At 45.4% G+C, this 25,529-nt stretch overlaps 2 protein-coding genes across 4 annotated transcripts; both read right to left on the reverse strand.

Moving 5' to 3' along the window:
- Positions 1–994: 994 nt before the first annotated feature.
- Positions 995–15,033, reverse strand: LOC105417382 (skin secretory protein xP2). 2 transcript variants are annotated; one of them, XM_029846823.1, is made up of 12 exons: positions 14,744–15,032; positions 10,398–10,507; positions 10,020–10,208; positions 9,425–9,869; positions 9,070–9,125; positions 8,825–8,963; positions 7,547–7,633; positions 6,201–6,227; positions 5,998–6,018; positions 4,669–4,785; positions 4,101–4,160; positions 995–4,015 (listed from the first exon to the last, which is right to left on the reverse strand). In XM_029846823.1, the coding sequence occupies exons 1-12, from the start codon at positions 14,805–14,807 to the stop codon at positions 3,987–3,989; spliced, it is 1,344 nt and encodes a 447-aa protein (XP_029702683.1). In that variant the 5' UTR covers positions 14,808–15,032; the 3' UTR covers positions 995–3,986. The 2 variants fall into 2 exon arrangements, with proteins under 2 accessions (XP_029702683.1, XP_011609080.1); XM_011610778.2 differs by having other exon boundaries at positions 9,425–10,208; positions 14,744–15,033.
- Positions 15,034–15,750: 717 nt separating this feature from the next.
- Positions 15,751–20,991, reverse strand: LOC101074551 (sorting nexin-4-like). 2 transcript variants are annotated; one of them, XM_003961950.3, is made up of 14 exons: positions 20,838–20,991; positions 20,159–20,283; positions 19,916–20,057; positions 19,632–19,781; positions 19,100–19,147; positions 18,935–18,990; positions 18,639–18,711; positions 18,343–18,404; positions 18,048–18,113; positions 17,867–17,956; positions 17,678–17,777; positions 17,443–17,588; positions 17,111–17,225; positions 15,751–17,008 (listed from the first exon to the last, which is right to left on the reverse strand). In XM_003961950.3, the coding sequence occupies exons 1-14, from the start codon at positions 20,928–20,930 to the stop codon at positions 16,961–16,963; spliced, it is 1,314 nt and encodes a 437-aa protein (XP_003961999.2). In that variant the 5' UTR covers positions 20,931–20,991; the 3' UTR covers positions 15,751–16,960. The 2 variants fall into 2 exon arrangements, with proteins under 2 accessions (XP_003961999.2, XP_011609091.1); XM_011610789.2 differs by having other exon boundaries at positions 20,835–20,980.
- Between the last annotated feature and the right edge of the window lie 4,538 nt (positions 20,992–25,529).

Here is a 25,529-nt window from a genome sequence, read left to right on the forward strand (position 1 = left end):
AAACTAGGATTAAATCTAACACACAGCACAAAAACAGAGTTTGTCGTTGAATATACTTCAAAAACCAATGAATATAGCTGTCTTTTGTTCTTTCTGTCATCTTTAGGCGCGGATCTTCATCTTTATTCTTGTGTTTATTATGTGATTTGCGGTGAGCTCAAAGCCTTACGTTAAACTGAGCCAAACAGCGGCCTCTTGTGGTTTTAAGATTCATAACAGTGCAAAGACGATGCACGTCAAAACTTTTTCCTCTCTCTCTCAGGGCTGGAACGACATATGAGTTGGTTTGTTCATTATATAGTGTCTAGATTCATAAATGAATACTGGTGCCAGTTTGGAAGGTTAAAGAGTTTGAGTCTTTTTTGAGTCTCCTGCTTAATGATCTGTATCCAGACAGCCTCACCAAAAATTACTATTCATCTATATTCAGAGTTTGCTTTGCATAAACAATTTCCATTGTCCCTCATTTGTGAGCAACAAATCCAGTGAGTGATCTCTTTATGCCTTTATTGTTTTATTCCCTTCAGCTCTTCGTCCTCTGCCCTCATGCGGTGTGTTTGATGTTTGGGAAACAGCAGCAAACAGTAACAGCAAAGGTGAAGAAAAATGGACAGTTAGTGATCAACCTACAGTCTAGCTTCTATTACTGCTGGAGAAAAAAAAACTATGCTTGCAGACGCCCATTCCTGGAGATTCTTTAAATTTCAGTGAAAAAAGTGAGCGATTCTTTTGGGATACACAGGGTCTAATTGATTACAGTTGGTGTGGAAGCAATTGCCGAGTACAGTACAGGCACATGTGTTCCAAACACGTGTACTGTACGCTGGGCAGTAAAAGCCTGACCAGGTTCCCACACTTCTCTGAAATACCCAGGTGGACTTTTATGTACGTTTACAAGGCTGGAAACCATCAAGGTGTACAGTCCCGCGTCTCCTGACAGAATAGCTCCCACTCCTAAAAAACACACCCAGAGGCAGGAAAAAGAAATCTGATAGCTCCCACAAAAAAACAAAATGTTTTAATTCACTCCTCAAACATTATTTACAAAGTTCCAGAAGAACACCACAAGCGCCAGCGGACAGACCTGAAGAAGACAGCTCGTCGTCCAGCAAAAATACAGAATGTCTCAATAAAAAAGGAAGAGTAGCTGGTCTAAATCAGAAGATGAAGTGTATAAATCAAGATGTATACAGGATAGAAAAGTGCTTTTTTCCCCATACGGATTGTGTTATTGAAATCACCGCCACGTCGTTTCTTTCTGGTCGAAAAGTTGTTTGTTTTCTTTCATCCCTGGAACTTCGTAGAGGCAACATAAGGCAGAACTGGTCAGCGCAGTGATCGATGCCACAGCGTTCGTGGGGAAGTGCACTTTAGGCCCCAGAAAAGCTGTTTGTAATGTTACATTCCTTGTTTTACCCTGTTTACAACCTTCCTTAACAATTGGATGCTAAGGCTTGAGAAGAGTGATTCCATTTTTTGCTTTTTTTATTGTCGCCTTAGTATCAGATCTGAAGTGTGCACAGCAGGTAAGAAGAGCCGTCGCTCCCACACTAAAGGCATCGGTGGCTGGATGTAAAAGCTTGTACTGTTCAAACCGCTATTCTGAGCATTACAAAATCATGCAATTGTAATAAATGTCAGGAAATGTCGTCACAAACTCTCAGGTGTCGTTCCGTCAGTCACAGGTTGGTGCTTCGAACAGAGCTTTGACACGACGTCCAACCCACGGTTGGACCAGTAATATTAATCAACACGCGGCATCACAGATTATCAGGATCTCTCATCTCCAGGCTAGGCTGTTCACAACAGTCTCTGTCCCGTATTGTGGCTAAATGACGCTGCACAAGCAGCGCAGTTTACATAACGGCAGCATTACGCAACGCCTGGAACCCCGGTTCAATGTTTAAAAGGAGCGGGGTGAGCAGAAAAGCTGCGAGGCGACAAAAGATAATGTGAATTTGTGCGGGGGGGAGAACAATAAATGAGGAGATGAATAACAACACAGGCAGTGACTGACTTGCTCAACCAAAGAGACCAATGAGGAGAGTAAAACTGCTGACGGTGTGATGGGTTATAATGGGAGGCTATAAAACGGTGATTTTAAGAAAAAAAAGAAAAAAAAAGTTCAGGCTGGAGCAATATGAACACCTACAGAGCAGCTGTTACACACAACAATGGTTCAAGGTGAGACTTTGGAACCACCACAGTTAGAATCAAGAGGATACATTCGTCAGTGTTTTGCCTAGTATACATTCATTTACTACTTTCTCTTTTTACACGTTAAACTCTCCTTCCTCTGCGTCTGTGGTCTGGTCAAGCCAGGCAGTGCCAGTAAAAGGTACTGGAGGAGAAAGTACTGCATCACAACTAGACTGACACACACATTTACACACCGTCTAGTACATATCTACACACCCTGTGTTGGGTTTGAGCCTGGACCCACCTTCTAATCAAAACACAGTGAGAAGAACGGGCCTTTATGGCACGACACGAAGCGGAGCCCCCTCCTCGCCAATGCAGAGAACTATACTATATTCTTTGACAGTTCAAGATGATTTTCATTTTGGCTCAAAGCACAAAAAAGTCTCCAGAACACCAGTCTGTGACTGGTTCATAATCAATGTGTCTAATATCCATACAAAACAAAATAATGTCTTTTTTTTTTATCCATCAAGAAACTCAGATTTCATCTTTTCAATATTGTAACTCAAAATAAGAAGAAAACTCTTGTTTAAAGTGTGACTAATCATTTTTCTATAAACTGTAAAAGCTTCACATATCAGAATGTTGTTTTTTTCCCCCCAAATTCACACGATGCTGGCAGAAATAAAGATGGATGACATGATCCTCCCACTGGGCAGCCTGTTCGGTACTGACCAGACGGTGAACCCGGGACACTGAGCCCCACCCCTGCTGACCTCTGCAGAACCACCGTGTTTGTTACAGACACACAGACACAGATCACCTTGGGGAAAACGGGACCTGACGCACTTTAAAGGCGCCATCATCGACGGCTGATGAAATGTTTCAAACTTATGTGTGGTTGGAGTTTATTGTGAGTGTCTAAATCAGCCTCTGTCATCCTGGGCCAAGGTTATCCGGCCCGATTCCCCCTTAAGACACACCCTTCAGCTGTGCTCAAGGCCCCTCAAGACACACGGTGAATGTTGGATTAAATCTAAATATCTGCCTGTGATGCAAACAGTGGCCACAGTGTGGGAGAATTATCAAGCGGAACAGCGTGCGGCTCTTCTAATGTTGGTTATCCAACAGTACCCTCACTCATCTCAGGCCATTCATTCTGTTCAGCATAGGTCATAAATGTTGAATCTTTGTTTCTCTTGATCTAATAAACTTTCACAAACACTAAAGTTGCTCCAGCTGTCAGTGACTCATCTGCCAGCTGTATTCATCTCCTGTCTAGTGAGATGAATGAGGCCCCAAGACTACGATCATTACTGATTCCTTTGAAGTCTAAATAATCACTCGCATTTATTTTTCTGCTTTCTAATTAAAAATACATCCAGACTAGTGCGTCCGTATGGAAGAAATGAGCAGACATGCACACGTGGAATCATCCGGCTCTGCTGTGTCTTGTGAGTGCGGAATATTTGCATTTGTGTCTTGGCTTCGGGTGACTGACAGCAGAGGTTCCTGCTAGTTTACTGAGGCAGCTTTGCCTCAGGTGGAGGGCAGAGCTCAGTGTCACCGTGTAGCAACATGATTTGAGCCTTAGCAACGGGAGGATGTCATGTCCACCATCTTTATGAACAGTTAATGATTAATCTCACATTTAGGACACATACTGTACTTACACACACATCCGTGCACACACGCACACACACACACACACACACACACACACACACAAATACAGCCCTCTGGGGCCTCACAGTATTCCAGCTCTACAGAAGATAGAACCTAACAGTGAGATTGCCACTCCGCTTGCCGTCGTCGGTCCAGGCAGTCATGTGATCACTGCTGGTCTAAGATGAGTTCAACAGGTTGCTAAGGACTGTAAAAAACAAAATAAAGGAAATAAATTAGCCGTAAGATTTGTGTGCGTGCGTGTGTGCGTGTGTGCGTGTGTGTGTCCATACCCTGGGGCTCTGACTGAGCCTCTGCTGGATCAGCCTTGCGCGCAGCTTCAGGATCTGCTTCTAAAAACACAAACCGGTGGGGCAATCAGGCGATTGGATCAGGTGAGCGTTTGAAGCCGCTGTGTTCGGTTGCTGCTGCCATCGGTGGAGCCACCGCCGATCCCTAATCATGCAAAAGGCATCTGGCGAGGCTGCAACAGCCGAGGGGGAGTGTATAACCCGTCTGTCTGACTCTTACTCAACACTGCAGGGCCGTGCAGCCTCTGCTCGTGTTGACTGTAAATGAAAACTCTGCTGATTCGGCAGAGCTGGGATCCAGAATGCGTGTGAGTCGCATGTAATTGACAACACATTCTGAAAGCCAACGCCGAGTACGCCGCGTCTCAAAGAGAGGTCGCTGACCTTTAAGAGGCACACACAAACGGCCACGCCCGTCTCACATATGGCCCACATAAAGCGGAGCGATACTAAAATGCTGGAAGGCGGATTAAAGTGCTGAAGAGGGCAGTCAAACGTGAATCATTGTTCAATGAGGCGAGGGGCCGTTCAGCCCTGATGAGAGGATTACCTTGTCTGCTTTTAAAGCACAGTTTCTTCTGCTGGTAGGTGAAGTATCCGGCGACAGCTCCTATTGCCGCCACGATGATTGCAGTGAGGACGCCCGCTAACGGACCAGAGCCGGCCTCTGTCAAACAGACCATTACAGGAGCATCAATAACGCTCATCTTATATCACAGCAGTCAGCACCAGCGGCAGCATGAGAGTTAATCTAATGTGTGATGTTGTAGATAAGATGGAAGTGGCCGTGTGTGTGTGTGTGTGTGTGTGTGTGTGTGTGTGTGTGTGAGAAAGAGAGAGACACCTCTGGCATTTGCAGGTTCCACTTCACCTCTCAAGCCTATAATTTGAACATTATAAATCTGTCTGCAGCTACAAGGCAGCTGTTATTTCACAAAGAAGCGGAGGAGTTTTGGTACCGAGTCACAGCAGACTCTAAATACCATCTGTTAATGTGTGCATGTCAAGAGAGATGGCGACAGAATTCTTTACATGCTGTGTAAATTACATAAGTTAGGAAAGTCAGGAAAGTCAGGAAAGTCAGGAAAGTCAGGAAGAAAGAAAGAAAAGAAAGAAAGAAAGAAAGAAAGAAAGAAAGAAAGAAAGAAAGAAAGAAAGAAAGAAAGAAAGAAAGAAAGAAAGAAAGAAAGAAAGGAAGGAATGAAGGTGTGGTATGAGTCAGCTGCTGTGACTCAAGGATAAAGTGAATGAATCACTGAATGAATCAGTGAAATTAGTTGGAAGAGTAGTGACATGTGCGTTGATGTGCACGAACAAGTGTGTGACGCAGTGTTTGCTGATTATCACCATCAGTCTCACCCTACCTGTGTTAAGCATCGACACCCCTCCCCCCATCTTCCCTGCGCTGGTTGAATTCCCACCTTTGGCCTCACTGAGACCCAAATCTAGACTGACTTCATGGGGCTGTTTCGTCCACCAGCACCTTGCTGTTGCTGGATCCCATCAGTCCTGTGTTTCAATGAGGCCTCCATAGATGGAACTGGTCCAATCAGTTTTCAGCCCGGGGAGTTAAAGGCCGGAGCTCTTTCCCCCTGGTCGCCAGAGGCGTGGCTGGGAGCACTGGGAACCAACACTTTCCACAGCAACTCACACTTTGCATGAATTTTCCCAAATAAACATCCCCAACGTTTGCGATGACGATGCTGATACGTCGCTACTTTCACGTGAGTGGATGTGCGCATATTTATAGGCCATAAAAAGGTCACCTGACAGGAACCAGAAGAATATGCTGCACAGGGAAAGAGTAAGGCAGGAGTGCTTATGCTGCATGTGTGTTTTGGGTGAGGCATGGGGGGGGTGGGGGTGGGGGGTGACTCACCCTTGCCTTCAGGCGTCTCTGCTGTGAAGAACAGAGGACATAAGTACATTTACAAACTCGTTCAACAGTCCCTTTTTATCACAACCGTTGGGTCATTTAAACAATGGTGAAAAAGCCAAAGGATTTGCATGTAGAAGACGGTTTCGCTAAGCACACACACACACGCACACGCACACACACGCACACACGCACACATCTCTTACCATCTCCTGTGGCGCCAGCAGCACGTGCTGAGGGGAGACAAGCAAAAACAAAAAAGATGGATTTCTAGTTAAATGAGTAAATGGGGCAGATAAAGCACTGTGACAGGACTGTGGGGGCAGGTCAGGCAAAAGAACCCCCCCCCACGAGTGCATGCCTTGCATTTTTAGAGGATTGGAACTTCTGCTTTTACTTGACACTTAAAAGATTTGTCCCAGGAGATAATATCAAAGAGATTAAATGCTTAAGGGAGAAAAAAGCCCTCTCCTTCTCATCTTCGATCCAACATGTTGGCATATGCCTGGGATCTCATTTCTACCTGCTCCGACTTGACAAATCCACTAATGAGGGTGAAGAGGAGCGGCTTTCTCTTGAGTCAAATGATTAGACCGACCCATCTGACTCAGGGTTGTGGACGGGATTCAGCTTTGGCTTCATTTGTGCCAAAGTCATGCAAACACATCTGCAAATCAGAGGATAAATGCTGGCAACGTTCAGGAGACTAGGACTCACGGGCGGAAAAAGACCCCTCAGAAGAGGCTTCAAGTGACTGATACGGCTCTAATTTAGCGACAGCCTCATTGGCTGGATAACACTGCGCCTTTCTGGAAGGCCAGGATGAACTGTCTAAACAACAGGACGTGCAGGTGGTTTGGGAAACGTGGGTAACAGGATATATCCAGGATACAGTCGGACCTGGAGGCAAACAACAGTCGGAGGGTTGATCTGATTCTGTGGCTGATACGTGAGAAGACTCCCTTGTCTCTGCTGCTTGACTCATTAAGCATTTAGTTAATGGCCCCTGATGCACCCCAGCACCATAACGACGGACACACGGCAAAGCAGAAAGTCAGCAAAACCCAAAGAATGTGGGGGGGGGGGGGGGGGGGGGGGGGGATTAGCGAACAATCAAGACTAATTAGGAAAAAAAGGAGTGTTGACAGGAAAACACAAGAAAGCTGTCTAAATGTTTACCACATGTACTAGGGTAAGAACCAAAAATGAGAAAAGATGGACTTTAATAATCCCAAAACGGTCACTAAAGCAGAAAAATCCAAACTCTGCACATGAACATACCAGGGCTCGGTTCTACCTTTATTTAAAGGAAAAAGGTGTATTCAAAAACACAATCTATCACACTGACCGCCCTAATAAAATCCATTTGATGGTTTGGACCTGTTGCACCACGCCTCAAAGAATCCTAATTATGACTCATATCTGAACCTTTATGCTGCTCATTTGATTACTTTCTGCCCAGAGAGCCGTGGGGGAGGGAGGGGGGTTGTTATTCTGGGGCAAAGGCCCAGCAGAAGAACCTCAGCAGTGCCTGAGAGACGTCTGCACCAACCTCCAGTTTCCAGATTGCTGCTCTTTCCTGCCTGCGATGAGTCGTCCACACCTGCCGCTAAAGCATCTTCCAAGTTGAAACCTTCATCTGTAGAAAAAAATAATAATTGCAGATAATTGGTGACAGATATACAATATCAAAGGACCCCCCCCTCCACACACACACACACACACACACACACACACCACCACCAGCTCGGTGTCCCACCCAAGAGTGGCGTTTCCCAGCTGCATTTCGAGCTGTTTGAGACCAGCTCCGGGCCCCCGTGACGGCCCTGCAGATGGTTCCTCCATCAGGAAGCTGAAACACAACCTGCAGGGTGTGACGCTGATCTTAAAAACAATCCTTGGGATTGACTCCAGGCCATGTTCATTGAAAGAAAACACAAAACGTGCGTGCCTGCGCGCGTTAGCCCCCGGGGTCAGAGAAGTGAGACGAGGACCGGGTTCCAGGATATTGTTTTAGGGCAGAGGTGAAATTAAGAGGTGACTCTTTCTTTCAGGGAAAACACCCTCGGTGATAATGAATTTCACACTGAGCGTTCTCTGTTCAGGCCGTCACTCCCCCCGTCCTCTACACGACATCTGTGGAAGAAATTGGGCGAAGTCGGTGACCAGGAGGCGAAGCTCCTCTTTCAGGAGGACACGCCCGCCCACCTGACAGAAACCAACGCTGAGGAGCAGATTTTTCCGGAACGTAGGTACAGTTTGACCTCGTCTAAGACAATCGGAGGAGGAGGAGGAGGTGTTGAAGACCAGAGATCGCACTTCTTGACCGTTGTTTCACAGGGGGAGGCGAACGCACAACTGATCGCAAAAGGAAATGAATATTATCCAACATTCATGACAGTTGTGGGCACGTTCGTCTCCACGTTATCCCCCGGGGACCAATTTTCTCCCCTCAAACTAAACGAGCGCTAATCTGGGAGGTGCTGCTGGACGGAGCCAAATCCCAACTCTGAACTTTTGATGCAGATTTATGTTTTCTGGTGAAACTCACATCTGGCTTCCATTTATCTCAAAACAGGGAGGTGTCGCAAGAAGGGGAGAGGATATCGCGAGAAAGCGGGACGACTGTGTATTTTAAAATGACTGATGACGCAGAATGACAACAATAACAATTCTGCGGGTGATCCCAGGGTCAGATGATGTCACACCATCACGTGATAGCTTTCAACATATTCTAGAAGGTCGAAAGTTCGAGGGGAGAGCTGCATGGAGCCCAGCCCCGTGGAGGTCTGGCTCTTTATGTGGTCTACATGGGCTGAAGCAGGTTTACCTGCAGGGACGGCTGCATTGACCCCCGTTCCGATCTCTGGTACGATCACTTCGCTTCCAGTGTTCTTTGGCTCCACAGACTCCTTAATGTCTGATCCCGAAGTATCCGGCGCTGACACGCCGTCCTCGTCGGCTTTGATCTGTCAAACGATCGGTTTGGCCGCTGTTAGAACTGTAATGTGCACTTTTATGAGAATTGCTGTTGGTGCATTTGATGAGGCCAGAGGTCACTGTAGCGACACCAACCTCCGTCCCAGCTTGTGCGCCGTCCTGGCCTGTTGCATCAGCTTCCTCTTTCCTGTCTGTCGGAAAAGTGGGAGATCAATCAGACTGCTGGGCAGTAACAGGGAGCTAACAGGGCAGTAACAGGGCGCTAACAGGGCGCTAACAAGGGGCTGTAGCTCAGTGGTAGCATTTGACTGCAGATCAAGAGGTCTCTGGTGCCCCCTCGTTGATTATACCAAACAATTTATTTTCTGAAACTTTTTGTACTCTTTAATTTTCCCCAGTGCGGAACAGAGCAGTGGAAAATTTTGTAAATATTATTTGAATTAATACTAAAATTGTTTTTCAAAGGGGATATTGAATAAATAATAATTACCTGATTCTTTTTGTAATTTAGTGGCATCTGTGTCTTCATCAGCAGGAACCTCTGCTCCAGTGTCTGTGCTAGCAGGAACCTCTGCTCCTGTGTCTGCAGGGACATCTGCACTAGTGTCTACAGGAACCTCTGCTCCTGAGTCTGCGCTAGCAGGAACCTCTGCTCCTGTGTCTGCAGGAACCTCTGCGCCAGTGTCTGCAGGAACCTCTACTCCAGTGTCTACAGGAACTTCTACTCCAGTGTCTGCAGGAACCTCTGCTCCTGTATCTGCAGGAACCTCTGCTCCTGTATCTGCAGGAACCTCTGCACCAGTGTCTGCAGGAACCTCTACTCCAGTGTCTACAGGAACCTCTGCTCCTGTATCTGCAGGAACCTCTGATCCTGTATCTGCAGGAACCTCTGCTCCTGTATCTGCAGGAACCTCTGCTCCTGTATCTGCAGGAACCTCTGCTCCTGTATCGGTGCTAGCAGGAACCTCTGCTCCTGTGTCTGTAGGAACCTCTGCTCCTGTATCTGCAGGAACCTCTACTCCAGTGTCTACAGGAACTTCTACTCCAGTGTCTACAGGAACCTCTGCTCCTGTATCTGCAGGAACCTCTGCTCCTGTATCTGCAGGAACCTCTGCACCAGTGTCTGCAGGAACCTCTGCTCCTGTGTCTGCAGGAACCTCGGCTCCAGTGTCTGCAGGAACCTCTGCTCCTGAGTCCTCTACACCCAAATCTCCATTTGGTTTATCAGCTTCTAATTCAGGGTCAGCGTTGGGTTCAGTCTCCGGTTTTACTTCCTGGAATCAGATAAAGAAATGTTTAGGGTTCATGGGGGTCATCACTGGGGACCTTTTTAGGTGTCAAATACAAAGAAATATCACTCATACAGCCCGGTGGCTTCAACCTCGACTGAATTAACACACCTCTTTTTCAAACAACAACAACAAAAGCAACTCAACCTAATACTGAAAATGTTCTTTCTTCACCTCGGTTTTCTCTCCAACTTCAGTGTCTGCATCTGGTTCTCCAGCATTTGGAGCATTTACCGTGGCCGGAACCTCTGGAGCTGCTGTCTCCTCCATTTGTGCTGCGTCATCTAAACACAAACGTGCAGGAACTTTGTAAATTCCAAATGATATCAGATTATTATAAATAATTAGAAATTATTATAAATGATCACAGTGAGATGAAAATCAGCAGCAGATGTAAAAGACAATGTGACCAGCACTCAAATGTATAAAACCAGGAACGTATGCAAGTATAGAGGGACGGAGAATAAATCACCCACATAAATCTGACTGTGGTGTTGTAGCAGAAATAAATCTTCTACTGTGTCCAAAACTTGTTCCAGTGGGAGAAGAGTCAGTATTTATGATGTGTGTGTTACAGCTCAACAAAGAGGACCACCACCACGGAAGAGCTGCGCTGACACCAACTTCTTTTTATCTTCTTGTGAACTGAGATGTGCTGAATCGGATTCAGAGGCGCGCTTCGGTTTTCACTTTAAAGGTTTTTTTCGTCCTCGTTGACTCGTTTGAGTCAGCCTGCCTGGGTCTCGGTGTTAACCAGCACATGTTATTATGGCCCCTCGTGTTTGCAACACAATCGAGAGCTTTTGTTCACCATTTCCCATCTTCCACTGGAAGGAAAATGAGGGAAAGTCAGAAAAACCAAAATCCCTCTCCTGAACTTGACACGCCGCACCCCCAAGAGGCTGTTCAGCGTTTTGTGTTGTTTGTGTTTTGTTTTGTGTAAATAATACAAAGGCAGAGGCGCTCCGGTTTGGAACGGTAACAAGTAGCAGTTCACTACTAATGTGGTGCTGGTAACTACAAACATGCCCAAATCCATTAAAAACCAGGTTTGACTGGTGGTTAAGCTGTTGTGTGTCTAACAGAAGCTGGCACGTAACTATCCCACGCACGCGGGGCCACGCCCTGGTGTTAGCGCTCCGGCCGCGGCGCTCCATCAGATCTGACCCGTTTCCACATCACATGAGGCCCCCGACCCAAGTGCTGACATCGCAACTCGGCACTAATGAGAAAACACACATCTGCGTCACTCCCTGTGCGAGACGAACGCGCTGTTTGTGTGTTTGAGGCGGCGCTGAGAGATTCCCCCGCCGCATGTGAGAAGCTGAAACAGCAGAGCGAGCACCGGCCCGACGGCGCTCTCGCTGGTTCCTCTGGTGCATTTTAGTAGGAGACGGGATAATGACTGAATTTGTTTGCAAGTTTCCGATGAAAAAAGGCTGTTTGGAGAGCTCGATTTGATCAGTCGCCAACGCCCTGCGGGCCCAACAAGTGTTGGCGTCCCCTCCTGAAGAATCAAGCTGTGCAGGTGACGTGTCATAAACACACGTTAGTCACCGACGCCAACGGGGATGGAGTTCCATGGAATTTTATTATTTTAAGAGTTAATAACCTTCAGGTTGCGAACGGGCGCATTTGTTCGTCACAGAAAACCCTGAATATTTAATAGGTATCCGATACGTTTGTTTATTATATCTCAACACTGTGTGTGCCCGTGTGTGTGTGTGTGTGTGTGGTTGCCCATGTGCCAGGTGATGCAACTCTCCCCCATCCCACCATTCTGTGGAACACTCTGTTCCAGTATAGCTTGCCACTTCCTCCTCTGCTACACGTACACACTCTCTCTCTCTCTCTCTCTCTATCTCTCTGTCTCACACACCCACCTAACCTCATAAAACAAACAAACAAACAAAAAAAACACCCCACATTTTAAAGTTCAAACATACAAACAGGCAGATGTTCAAACGCATGTAAACGTGCACATGGAGGCACATCAGCCTCACTCTTCCACCCTGTTCTGGTTTGTGTTAACCCGGGGCTAAGATAAACTGTTGCACACACACACACAGACATGCACACACTCCTTTCCTTTCTGAAATCGCTCACACCCCTTTCCTCACTCCCAAACTGTTTGTGTGTCGCTGTTTTCCCTGGAGGAAGATGAGTCACTTTGTGTTTGTCGTGGCTACATGTTTTTCAGCTCCGAACTGTGCGCCGTTGAGGCTGTGAAAGCCCTCAGAGGAAAATTCTCAAGTCAAACTCGTTTACACATGTGGGAATCCGTCACACTGACGGCAACACTGTGTTCGTTTAAAACACTTAGATGCCTTTTACGCAGGAGTAAGCCTTGGAATTCTTTGGTGGTATCACCACAATGTGATTAAAGAAAAAAGCCAGTCGATTTTCAAAGGTAAATGTGATAGATTAGTCAAATCCAGGCACTTGGATGAATATGATTCCTACAATTCTGCTTTCTACTCTTTATTAATCCAATATAAAGCCTGGATTACACTTCTGTTACCACTGCGGTCATAAAACAGGATAACACAGACGCTGAATGCAACAAAATGGCCGTGTAAGTGGGGAAATGCAGCGGAGGTGATGTTCATCACTTGGCGAAAGCTTCAGGGCTGCAGTTGACGAGGTGACACGGCTGAAAGTTCCCCCCAGAAGTAGAATAAATCAAGCAATTAAACCCGGCCCCTGCCGACACGTGCGGTTCTTCTTTTGCCGAGGGAAGTTGCATAAGAACAGAGAAATAAATTCACCGCAGTTGTGAAAGGGAGAACTGGACAGACCGCACGGCAGAACGTTTGGAGCGTGACAGAAGTGGAGAGCGAGCTCACTTTTCCTTTTGTTCCCTGCACGAGATTGTGTGAGGTCACCTGGTTTGGTCATGTAAATGAGAAGTAATGTGTTCATGCATGTCCAGGCAGCCAAGCCCTTCCCTGTAACTGAACACTTCCCTGTAACTGTGTGTGTGTGCGTGTGTGTGTGTGTGCGTGTGTGTGTGTGTGTGTGTGTGTGTGCACCGAGTGAACTAGCATCTCCACAACACATTGCTCAGTCAAGATTAATTCTATTGTGCACTTTCAGGACACAGTGTGTGCCTGATGGCAATCATGCCCATTGTAATGAAATAACTGATCGAAACATAATTCTGTGTGTGTGTGTGTGTGTGTAGTTGCTACATATTGAGTACCAAAATACTTCTTCTACTTTTAAAGTGAGGATATTTGGGCTGGTCCTCACAACTTCAAAGGACTAGTTGATGGTTGAGACAGCTTCAAGGCTGAAGTAAGATTTGGATCTCAGTCAGGGTCAGGGTCAGGGTCAGGGTCAGGGTCAGGGTCAGGGTCAGGGGGTTGAATGAGATGGTTAGGCTTAGGGCAAGGAGGTGGGAAAACATTATGTCTAATTATGAAAGGCCTCACAAAGACAGAAGAACAAGGGTGTGTGTGAGTGTGTGCACACCTGGACTTCTAAGATAAGCTCTGGTTTGTGACCTTGAACCTTAATCTAACGACTTCAGGTAAATTAGTCTGAAGAAGTTTAATTGTGTGTGTGTGTGTGTGTGTGTGTTGGTTGGGGGCGGGGGGAGTTCCGCTTTTTTATTAATTAGAAAAATAAACTGGTAGGGTGAGTTACCCTTTGTGAATGTTTAACAGGGCTTTTGTTTGCATAATTAAGGGAACAGTTGAACTGAAATGTCCTCATCATGATGAAAGGCCTCTCTCTTACTCCGACTGGCTCTCTCGCTCTTTCAACCACGTCCAACTTCTCACCTTGTTCTAACGCTTTTACGATTTGTGGATTTCTCTCCCTTTTCCCTCTTCTTTGTGTTTAAAGACAAATTTCGACATCATTTTCATGTGTTACAAGAAAAGGCCCCACATGGGACGAGGAAGTGGACACGATGAGGACAAAACCTGAAGAGGATTAAAGAAATAAATAAAAATGGGAATTACAACGAACGGAAATGTAGATGAAAAGGGAGAAAGACAGAGATCATGTGTCCCCTGTGTTCGGTCCACCACACCCCTGTGGGCCAAACCTCATGTCCAGAACAGATATGGCCACATTACGTGACACACATTTTTCATGTGAAAATGTTTGGGCCAGAGGAAGAGTCTGAAGAGATGAGTGGAGGGATGAAGGACAGTGGGAGAGAGAAGAGAGAGGGAATAAAGGTGAAGTGGAGTGAGACAGGGTGGATGGAGCAGGCAGACAGGTAGGAGGACAGGAGAGACAGATTGAGAGAAAGACAGGTGACAACCAGAGACCAGACAGACAGACAGACAGACAGACAGACAGACAGATAGACAGACATAGACAGACAGACAGACAGACAGACAGACAGACAGACAGACAGACAGACAGACAGACAGATAGACAGATAGATAGATAGATAGATAGATAGATAGATAGATAGATAGATAGATAGATAGATAGATAGATAGATAGATAGATAGATAGATAGATAGTGCGCACATCTGCGCTGAATTGAACTAAATGATTACCTTGTGCGTGGACGCTTGCGGTCAGCAGGCTCCCTAATAGCAGAATCCACAGGTATGACATCATGGGAACGCGGTGTTCTGGCTTCGAATGACCCGGGGCTCAAGCTCGGCCTTCACACAAGACAATTAACCGGCTCGGCGGCTCTCAGGTGGCTGCGGAGGGCGTGTGCGTCGGTGCGCCGGTGCGATCCAAGACGTGGGTCTCCAAGGTTCTAATGGCTCCGTGCGCGGCGCCGTGCATCAGCCGTCCTCTCCTTTTGTCTGGATTGGAAGAGAGAAGGTCCAGTCTTTATTAAGGTGGGCGGGTCTCCAAAATCCAGGCAGGCACTCAGGCAGACAGACAGACAGGCAGACAGCGGGGCAAATGCTGGCGAATATTCAGCGGTGTCTTTGGCGTTTCCAACACATTTCAGGGGGGGGGAGGTGAGGCGTCCACAACGCCCGTTTTGTGTGAGAAAACCCAAATTATCCACAAACACCGTGAGGAGATAATTTCATCCGAGTGTCTCAACAATATTTCAGTCTCGTGACTCAACAATACGCACAAAGGGATTGAATTAATATAACATTCTTTATCAGTGGCCTCACACAAAACTCGTCTCTTTAAAGAATAAGATGTGCTGTCAGTGAAGGTTGAACTGATTTACATCTGAAATGCCCTTTATTTCTGTTTCTCAATGTTGAATTAATGATATGCTTCCATTTATGAAAACCACACATGACCTCATCCAAAGCCAGCAGATGGTGAATATGAAAAGGGAATTTTCCTTTTTACATTTAAACTCGTTAAACCCGTTTTTTTCGGCAGGCGGCGCCATTTCATACATTATGATTTCGACTTATTTGACGCCTGAAGATGAGCTTTAGTTGATATTCTGTCTTTAACACATCTGCTCGTTTGAGGGGGGACGAATAAATTTCGCGCATCTTTAACAAATAATGTTACATTATGATCACAATTTATTTTGGCTCCGGTGCACATTATTTTACACACAAACACGATTAAATTTGTTCAAAAAAAGGTTTATTTGCATTTAAGGAAAATAATAACACTTAACAAATCAATGAATCATTTAGCACATTCATTATAAGAAAAGGTTGTGATTATTCCAGTTAACTGGCAGTTCTGAAAAGGCCACAATTAAAGTAACCCGCGCCGTAGACGTACATTTTATGAAATCGGGGGACATATTTGGTCAGCAAATTTAATGATCTTCCATCAGCAGAATTGGGAGAACTCGCTGATTTAGTGCAGTGACATGATATCAGAAACAGACCAGGCACACTGACAGCTGGAGGAACATCCCAACTGGGTTTTTTTTGTCCCTGCTCTCTTGTACAAACCTTACACACTGTACATATTAAGGCTCTAAAGCTTGAGAGGAAGCCTGGAACTGAGATGTTTGTGTGTTGCCTTAAAGCAGATGAGCAGGTTTGCTGGGCACTGTGTTTCAGTCAAGCAAAAGCCTCGACAGCCAGGCTTTTCCTCAAAAAACATAATAAAGGAACAAATCTGCTGTCTGTACTGCTTATACTTGGTCATTAGCACTTTGGTCGGCTGCCTGGCGGCAGCATAAAGGCTGGCTTCAGCATGAAGTGAATGTAAAGTTGATATTTAGTAGCTTCTTCATGGGGTCTGTGTTCCTTTAAGCTATAACCCAACTCCACTTTTATTACTTTGAGCCATTTCAAGCCAGGGAAGCCGATTCCTGGCAACAATTCTCGGGCCTGCTTAGGTGCTACAATCAGATGGTGTAAGGACCTTTGGGGTAAGTAGGAGACTCATTATCAAAGTCAAAACGCTTTAGTGTAGCGCCAGTTGGCAAATTAGACAAAAAAAACCCGTTTGGCGCTGTTAGAGACACTTCTTGGCATCCTGTTAAAATATAATAGTCAGAAATGTAGCATGAGGCCACGTGATGAAAAGTCAACACGCAGCTACGCAAATAAAGTGTTAAGCACTCCTTCCTTTGCTCAAGCTGTTGGCATCAAACAAGGAAAGAGCAGTGGGACTTTGGATCTTCTGCACCATGACGTCACACCGACAGAATCTCGCAGCTCACACAGCTGGATTTATAATGCAGATCCACCCAATTACTCTGGAATCGTGTGCCCGTATACCCATGTGACAGAGGAATAAAAAGATGGTTCTATGTATAGTCCAATTCATGGACCATGATGGCTGTATGATGGCAGGAGGGCTTCGTGGAAACTGCCTCACATTTTGTTGAAACACTCCTTGGCGTTGGACCACACCTGGATTCCCTGAGGAAAAGAAGACAATGAAAAAGATGATGGATGAAGACTTGAACCACGAAGCATTTAGAGTGTGGGAGCATAGAGAACCAGGACAGGAGGCCAAAATACCTTTTTGCACATGCTGATCTGCATGATGGCATAGCTGATGAGTGCTTCATGCAGATCTTTGTTTTTCTGCTCCTTGAAGCGTTCGATGTCCTCCCAGGCTGTTTGAACAAACTCTCTGTAGACACACCACAAAAAGGAGGAGCCGGCACAGGAGGAGAGTAAGAATATCAGCTAGCGCTGCGACAGCTGCCCACCCTCCTGCTTCTAAATTCACATGAGACCCTGGGACTCTGAGTGAATGGAGACCAGTCCTGAGGTCCTAAAAGGTGTGATTTCTGCGATCATCATGCAGAGAAACGTCCTGGAAGCTCCTCACTTCCTGTTGATCTTACCGGCACTCTGCGTTCTTCTGCTTCAGCGCTGCCTCTCCTTCCTGGATGTTCTGCTCCAAGGCTGTCAGCCTGCTCTCCCTCTGCTCCTGGCTCTCCTGACCAAACAGTTTACTCGTCATCCCTTTCAGGGAAAAGACGCGAACAGTCTGTGCGCACACACAAACACACACAGATACAGCAACTCACACATGGATTCATTACTGATTGTGTGATGTGCCTCTCATGGAAGCATTACCCCGGTGACCAGCTCTTCTTTCTGCTGCTTTTTATAGGCCAGGTCCTGCGCCGCCAACTCCAACTCGTACTGGATCAGCTCATGCTTCCTACACACTGCCCTTATGGTACACACAGACACAAGTCCTCCCTGATGCAGCTGATGTTGGACGTCATTCTGACCTTGGTTTGAACGCACGCGACTCCTTACCTCACGGCGTCGGTGTAGAAGAAATATTCTTTCAGCTGGTCTGCGTAGTGCTCCTCTTCCTCCAAAATGTCATCTATTGATGCGGCATATCTGCAAGTTGCATCCAGGGAGAGAAAACGTACACGTTTGTGGACTGGTGTGAGATTACTGTCCCATTACTGCTGGAGCGGATGACACTCACGTGTCCATGTGGTGTCCAGCGCTCTGCAGTCCGTCTCCCATCTCTTTCTCTATTGCGCTCCACTCGCTGGTGACAGAGGAGATCAGGGAGGAGCTACACAAGCTGGCTGAATAAGCTACATTAAAGGTTTAAGGCCTGGAAATGTAGTCTTAGAGATGGCAGATGTGACAGGAGTTTGACATTGATTGTGAATCAGCAAATATGCCAACTGTCTGTTGTTGTTTTGTTTTTTTTAATAACGGCTTGACTCATGCAACTCTCCTTCAGCCCTCAGGAGAGAACATTCACACCTTACCTAAAGACTCGGCCGTAGTTGCCATGGACCTTATAGACTCCATACAGCCTGTCTGCAACTTTCTGGAACAGAGACAGAGAAACCAGCACTCAGCGACAGAGTTCTACAGTCTAGACTTTTTGGATCAAGAGTAAAAATTTGAAAACCAGAACATTACAGCTGCTTGATGCTGTGCTGTAACAGCTGTCAAGGATAAAATAAACACGTTTCTGAGAGATTTAGAAGGGAAAGTGGTGCCACGTATAAGAAAACGGGTAAATGCAGGTTGTGTGTGTTCGGTGTGTGTGAAAACCTACCGCCCGTGCTCGGAGCAGCTGAGAGATGACGGTGTTGAGTTCATCGCTGTACTGTTTCAGGTCTGTGAACCGTCTATGGAGAAATAAAAATGAAGTCAACTCGCAGTTTGTGGGATGCCGTCGGTGAAAAGCTCATCTTCCCATCATTCACACCATCCCCTAATCAATGCAGACAACTTAAATAAGAGCAACACACCACCTGACAAAATCGTCTTACAGCACAAATTACTTCATTATATTAAAATTCTCTCAAAAACGCAGTTGAAGTACTGTTAGTCTGTCTGTTTTGAACATACTTGTCAGGGTTCTTGACTCGGAATGTGGCATTTAGAGACTTGAGTCGAGAGTCAACCTAGCAGAGAAACACAAACATGTTTGTGATTGAGATTATCATCGCACCCGAAGGCATTTCTGATTATGAGAGGACGGATGAATGTGTGAGCTCCGAGCAAAGTGGATACCTTGTCTTGGAAACCTGTTTCCAAAACTGCTTCTCTCCATCCCTTCTCCTTGATGAGTCAGAGATAAAAAAAAGCAGGATTACAGCGTGTAACACAAAATCTGATACAGATTATAGATCACTATTAATCCAGACAGTCACAGCTGCATGAGCATCAGACTGAGTGAAGCATCTGCTGACGGGTAGTAGCTGGTTATACAGATAAATGAGGGAAGCTCTTGCTGATTCTTGCTGATAGAGATGCTTCCTGTGAGGAAACAGATACATTCAAATCTTCTGGTCTAAACTGCCAGCAGCCATTTGCTGACTGTTACTGTGTATATTGCTTAACGCTCAACAAGGGTGAGTGAGCATTTGTCCTCAAGGAGGAATACTGTCCTCCCACACTCAAAGTGGAACCTTGTGTGGGGGCAGTGTTCCTCACAGCAGATTCCTCACACTTGAGAAAGAGCAGATAAAATCTGCAGAATCCTCCAAGCGGTCGTGATTTTACCTGGATTAGGCCATTGTGTGGAATAATCTTGAGCGCTCACCTCTGTCAGAAAGAGGAAGAAGATTTTATCATTGGAGAGGACAGGGTGTGATGCAACGCGCAGTAAGAAGTTTTCCAGGCCGACTCTCCGCCGCTCAACAAAGTCGGGGTCCAGGTTGTCTGCAGACAGTTTGTGCCACACAAACTCTGCCTGCAAGAGGCGCAACAACGATTATGCAGTGACAGAAGCAGATGGTTGCAAAAGGATTCCAATCATATCAACCAACCAAAACTTCTGCAAATGAAATGTCTGAGTGTTTTCCCTTCCATATGAGCGCTCCTTACCCTTTTCTCCGGTAGCGGAGGGACGATGATGTAAGGGTAGGTGACCAGGAGGTATGTTCTGAGCAGTTCAAACTCACTGTAGCGTCTCCACAAGGTGTCTGGCGTGGCAGGGGTGCCCCCCTCCGAGACACTTTCAGCTGGCCTGAAAACAGGAATGATAATATGAAATAACTAGCGCATTTATCCGTGGTCACAGCGACACCGATGGCGCAGTGTCAAACGGCAAAAAGCGGAGTTGTCCACCGTGTCTCGATGAGGTAGACAGTGTAGGTTTCCTGCATGTTGACCGTGTTCTTTCCCGTTCTTTTCTCAGCCTCCGCCACACTTATTTCCATTTTCTTCAATAGAGATGTCCCTCTCTCCACCATCTACGCACAGGAAAATCTAAATAAATGGGTGGCCAAAAACAGGAAAATGAAAAGCAAACAACAGAAAACATGGGGGTTTGGGACGCTGCTGCTGCCCCCCCCACCTCTGCTGGGGAAGTCTTTGACAGGAGTGTCCTCTGGTCACAAGACATGAAAGAAATAACTTCTCCATGAGGAACACTCGTGTCTGATTAAAAGAATCTGTATTGATGGACATTGGACTGAAGGAAGTACTAGTTAAACATTCAATGCATTCGAGACTGGCTAGCTGGCAGGCTAATACCAGAAGAACTTCCAAGTTTGAAATCGAACCCTTTACGTCAAAGTGCTAATAATATTTCGTGCGACTTGACTATAAATGTAGGCCTTATTAAGCACGTTCAGCAGTAGATTCTGATTTTTTTTAAAAAAACCATTATTCCGTTACAAAGGCTAGTTAGAAGTCATTTACTCGATCTTGCTAACAGAGTAGTTCTGTTTGGACCAAGTTTTCGCGAAATCAAACGAAACTTTGTGACTGGAGAATCGCGGACGAGGAAACCAAATATTACCACCGTGTTCACGATGTTGTTCTCGGCCTCCGTGGGAGTGATATCGGTGTTTCCAATCACGGCCACTTCTTCGATACTCTCCGAGTCTGCCATCATCTTTCTGCGTCTGCTGGAGGCGCCGCTGTTGTCAGCTGAGCTGGCAGAGGCCGCTCTGCGCATGCGCCGCCAAGGCACTCTGCGTCACGTGACCGGACACCCAGGATAAAATAAAATAGAATTACAACAAATATTATCACAACTAATGTGAGATGATTATTATTTTTAATTAAAATAATAGTAGTGAGTCGTGAATTGTAATTTTCTATCAAATTACTGAATTCAGGATTATGATTATTGGTCCATTGTTTGAGTAAATAAATGCCACTCTCATGTGTGCACATTTCATAACTGCAAAACAGAAAGAAGTAATTTGTACAAATATCCACTAATTTATACATAAAATATGAAAAGAATACGTAAAAATGTCATTTGGGTGCATATGCATTAAATTTAAGAGACAATCATCAGGTGATGTGTAGATGACGTTTGATTGGTTGATGGGATAAAAAGGACACTGGTCCTTAAGGGAGAGTGAAAAATGTCTCAGAAAAGTGGTTAGGGTTCATGAAAGATAATGAAAATATACACAAATTACTGAATTTCACGGCAAGACAAATGTATTTATATAGCGCTATTCAGACACAATCAATTCATATGCTTTACCAAGTATAACATAAAAAAATACTTACATTAGAGCAATGTCAAGAGTAAAGTAGGAAAAAATGTAAATGCTTTATTATGATAGTAAAAAGAGAGAGAAAATATTGAAAATATCTGTAAATGTGCACTGAACAGACATTCTGTGTTTGTACTGTATTTATGAACTGACTGTTTTAGTCACTGCCCAACCTGTTTCACAGATGAGTGAAATATATTAAAAAGTGTATGAATGTTATAGTTTTGACACTTGAAGATACCTCATGCAAAGCCCCCGTCCCCACTGTATTTTCAATTCATGGAATATGATGTTCCATAGTGCAACAGGTCTGCCTTTGTTTTTCTTAATTTTAGTGTAGCAATTTTAATATTTTATCATTGTTTATTGCGTTCTGTGGTGTTTGATTACTTTGCAACCATAATGCAATAGTGAAGGTCGGCTAAACTAGTTTTTAATGTCTCTCAACAATGACAATATAGAAGTACTCACTCACTCACTTTCTACCGCTTGTTCCTCCACTGAGGGTCGCGGGGGGACTGGAGCCTATCCCAGCACAATGGGCGGAGGCAGGGTACACCCTGGACTGGACGCCAGTCAATCGCAGAATATAGAAGTATTCTATTCTATTCTGTGCTATTCTGGGGGAGGTTGTGGCGACAGCGCCTTCTACAGGTAGATGAATGTGAGACACCTGCTGTCTGGGTGCTCCATCGTGACCCTCAGGTCCTGCGGGCCAGGGAGGGCTTCCAGCTTCTCCTCATCCCTCCAGTGGGTCCTGAGGAGACCTGATCTTTGGAGGACAGCTCAGCAGTGGAGCAGGGGAATGCTAAAAACACAAACACACTGAACTCCACCTAAAGATATCTACACAGGTTGGCTTTAAAAAAAAAAAAAAAAAAAATCCCCAATAAATTACACGATGAAGACATGATTATGACTCTACATTTGTACAGACGGTCCCCTCAGTGCTGGAGAGTCCTCAGCTCTCCTCAGACCAGCTGTGTTTCAGTTCTCATCTGTTCCTTTTTCTTCCTGACGATGATCCCTGATTTAAATGACTCTTGTGAAATGTTCACCCCCCCACCTAATAATTTATCTGACTGAGAAGCAGCCCCTCCAGGTCTGGCTGATGCTTATATTGATCAGAGAAAAAGATTCGTGTGTTTGCTGAAGTTTGTTTCTTTTACCAGCAGAGGGAGAAAAACACCCAGGAATGGAAAAGAATGGCTCAGACTCTATTTAAGGGGCATCCTAATGAGGCTGGGAATACACGTATGGAGTATTCTACTCACATCACACGTTTGGAGAAGTTATTAATGGGTCAGTCACAGTATTAATACTTCCAACTGGCCGATGCTTGGCTCCTTATTTAACAAGTGTTAGCTATTATATCAGCTGCCTTACAGTGGGGCAAAAAAGTATTTAGTCAGTCACCAATTGTGCAAGTTCTCCCACTTAAAAGATGAGAGAGGCCTGTAATTTTCATCATAGGTACACTTCAACTATGAGAGACAAAATGAGAAAAAAAAATCCAGAAAATCACATTGTCTGATTTTTAAAGAATTTATTTGCAAATTATGGTGGAAAATAAGTATTTGGTCAATAACAAAAGTTCATCTCAATACTTTGTTATAGACCCTTTGTTGGCAATGACAGAGGTCAAACGTTTTCTGTAAGTCTTCACAAGGCTTTCACACACTGTTGCTGGTATTTTGGCCCATTCCTCCATGCAGATCTCCTCTAGAGCAGTGATGTTTTGGAATGCCCTTGCTGATGGAAGGAGATTTTCACTCAAAATCTCACGATACATGGCCCCATTCATTCTTTCCTTTACACGGATCAGTTGTCCTGGTCCCTTTGCCGAAAAAACAGCCCCAAAGCATGATGTTTCCACCCCCATGCTTCACAGTAGGTATGGTGTTCTTTGGATGCAACTCAGCATTCTTTCTCCTCCAAACACGACAAGTTGAGTTTTTTCCAAAAAGTTCTATTTTGGTTTCATCTGACCATATGACATTCTCCCAATCCTCTTCTGGATCATCCGAATGCTCTCTAGCAAACTTCAGACGGGCCTGAACATGTACTGGCTTAAGCAGGGGGACACGTCTGGCACTGCAGGATTTGAGTCCCTGGCGGCGTAGTGTGTTACTGATGGTAGCCTTTGTTACTTTGGTCCCAGCTCTCTGCAGGTCATTCACTAGGGCCCCCCCGTGTGGTTCTGGGATTTTTGCTCACCGTTCTTGTGATCATTTTGACCCCACGGGGTGAGATCTTGCGTGGAGCCCCAGATCGAGGGAGATTATCAGTGGTCTTGTATGTCTTCCATTTTCTAATAATTGCTCCCACAGTTGATTTCTTCACACCAAGCTGCTTACCTATTGCAGATTCAGTCTTCCCAGCCTGGTGCAGGTCTACAATTTTGTTTCTGGTGTCCTTTGACAGCTCTTTGGTCTTGGCCATAGTGTTAAACAAACAGGTTCAAACAGGTGCCATTAATACAGGTAACAAGTGGAGGACAGAGGAGCCTCTTAAAGAAGAAGTTACAGGTCTGTGAGAGCCAGAAATCTTGCTTGTTTGTAGGTGACCAAATACTTATTTTACTGAGGAATTTACCAATTAATTCATTAAAAATCCTACAATATGATTTCCTGGATTCTTTCCCCCCATTTTGTCTCTCATAGTTGAGGTGTACTTATGATGAAAATTACTGGCCTCTCTCATCTTTTTAAGTGGGAGAACTTGCACAATTGGTGACTGACTAAACACTGTATATGTATTCATACAATTCAAATGTGGGAGAAATAATCATGAAAATAATGAAGTCTATAGGTTCTTAAGGGTTACAGTTTTGCCATTCTGGGCTGTTGTAGAAACCTGGAGGAGCGCCATCCTGCCACCCAGGGACAAACCGAAACCTCTCACACCTAAATTAAACCAAACAAACACAGTGATAATATGTTATATTCTCTTCCAGTCAAAGGACTGATAATGGCTCCTGCAAGGACCGTTAAGGTGGAGGCTCTTATAACTCTGCAGCCGTGTCTCCGTGTGATTGTTTTTCACAATCTGTATTTTTAGAAGCAGTGCTTCGCGTGCTCGTGTACGCCATGCACCAGGCTGGTTGTGAAGGTCAGAAAGAGGAAGCCCTTGCGGTCAGCAGAAGGGAACACATGTTTTTCTTTATGTCGTAATGTCCGTCGTCCGTTTTTCTCCGTCATCCATTTATTCTTGCCTTTGACAGCGGTGGAAAACTCATGCTGCGGCTCCAGCTAGCATTTTCTTGTGCGGTTGCCTTTATAGCATATGCATTTGCATGAATGAAGTGATGTGTCACTGGGGACCTGCTTTTTATGTCGGTGATCCAATGTGAGCGTAGGAATTCCATTTTTGTTTAACACACACTTATTTTCGATGTCTTCGCATGTTTACATTAGTTTACAAATTTGAACTCAGCAGATTAGGCCTGTAGCTCATTTACAGTCATATTTTTAAGGTTTTCTCACCCTAAACCTACAAGTGAAGGCGTGCAACCCTGACGACAGGTGTGAGGTCACTCTCAGGCCCCGCACACTTACAGGCGGACGCATACGTCGCGCCTGGCCGCCTCTAATCTCCCTCACACACGCCAATGCACAGGCAGAGTGTGAGCAATGCTGTGCAATAAGCAGCGTGGCAGCGGTGTGGTCGGCGCTGCCCCGCGTGCAATCGTCGAGAAGCCACATGAAAGATTCTGGGTATTAAAGGACAAGCCTCGGTCTGCTGGGAGGAAATCTGTCATGCGAGGAGAAAACAGCTTTTCACCCCCCCCTTCCAATTTCTTTTTGAACCTCCCCAGCCCCTCTTCCCAGGTCCCGTCTTTCACCAAAGTCTCTCTTCTGTGTCCACTTTTCTTCAGCTTCCTTCTGCGCTCGGCCTAACCAATTAAGGAGGAGATTAAGGTGAGTGGGTTAGCTCCTGAATGGTTTAATAACAATCTACTAAAATGTAATTACAGCGCA

Source organism: Takifugu rubripes, chromosome 1 (genome assembly GCF_901000725.2).
Source record: "Takifugu rubripes chromosome 1, fTakRub1.2, whole genome shotgun sequence".
Taxonomy (NCBI): Eukaryota; Metazoa; Chordata; class Actinopteri; order Tetraodontiformes; family Tetraodontidae; genus Takifugu; species Takifugu rubripes.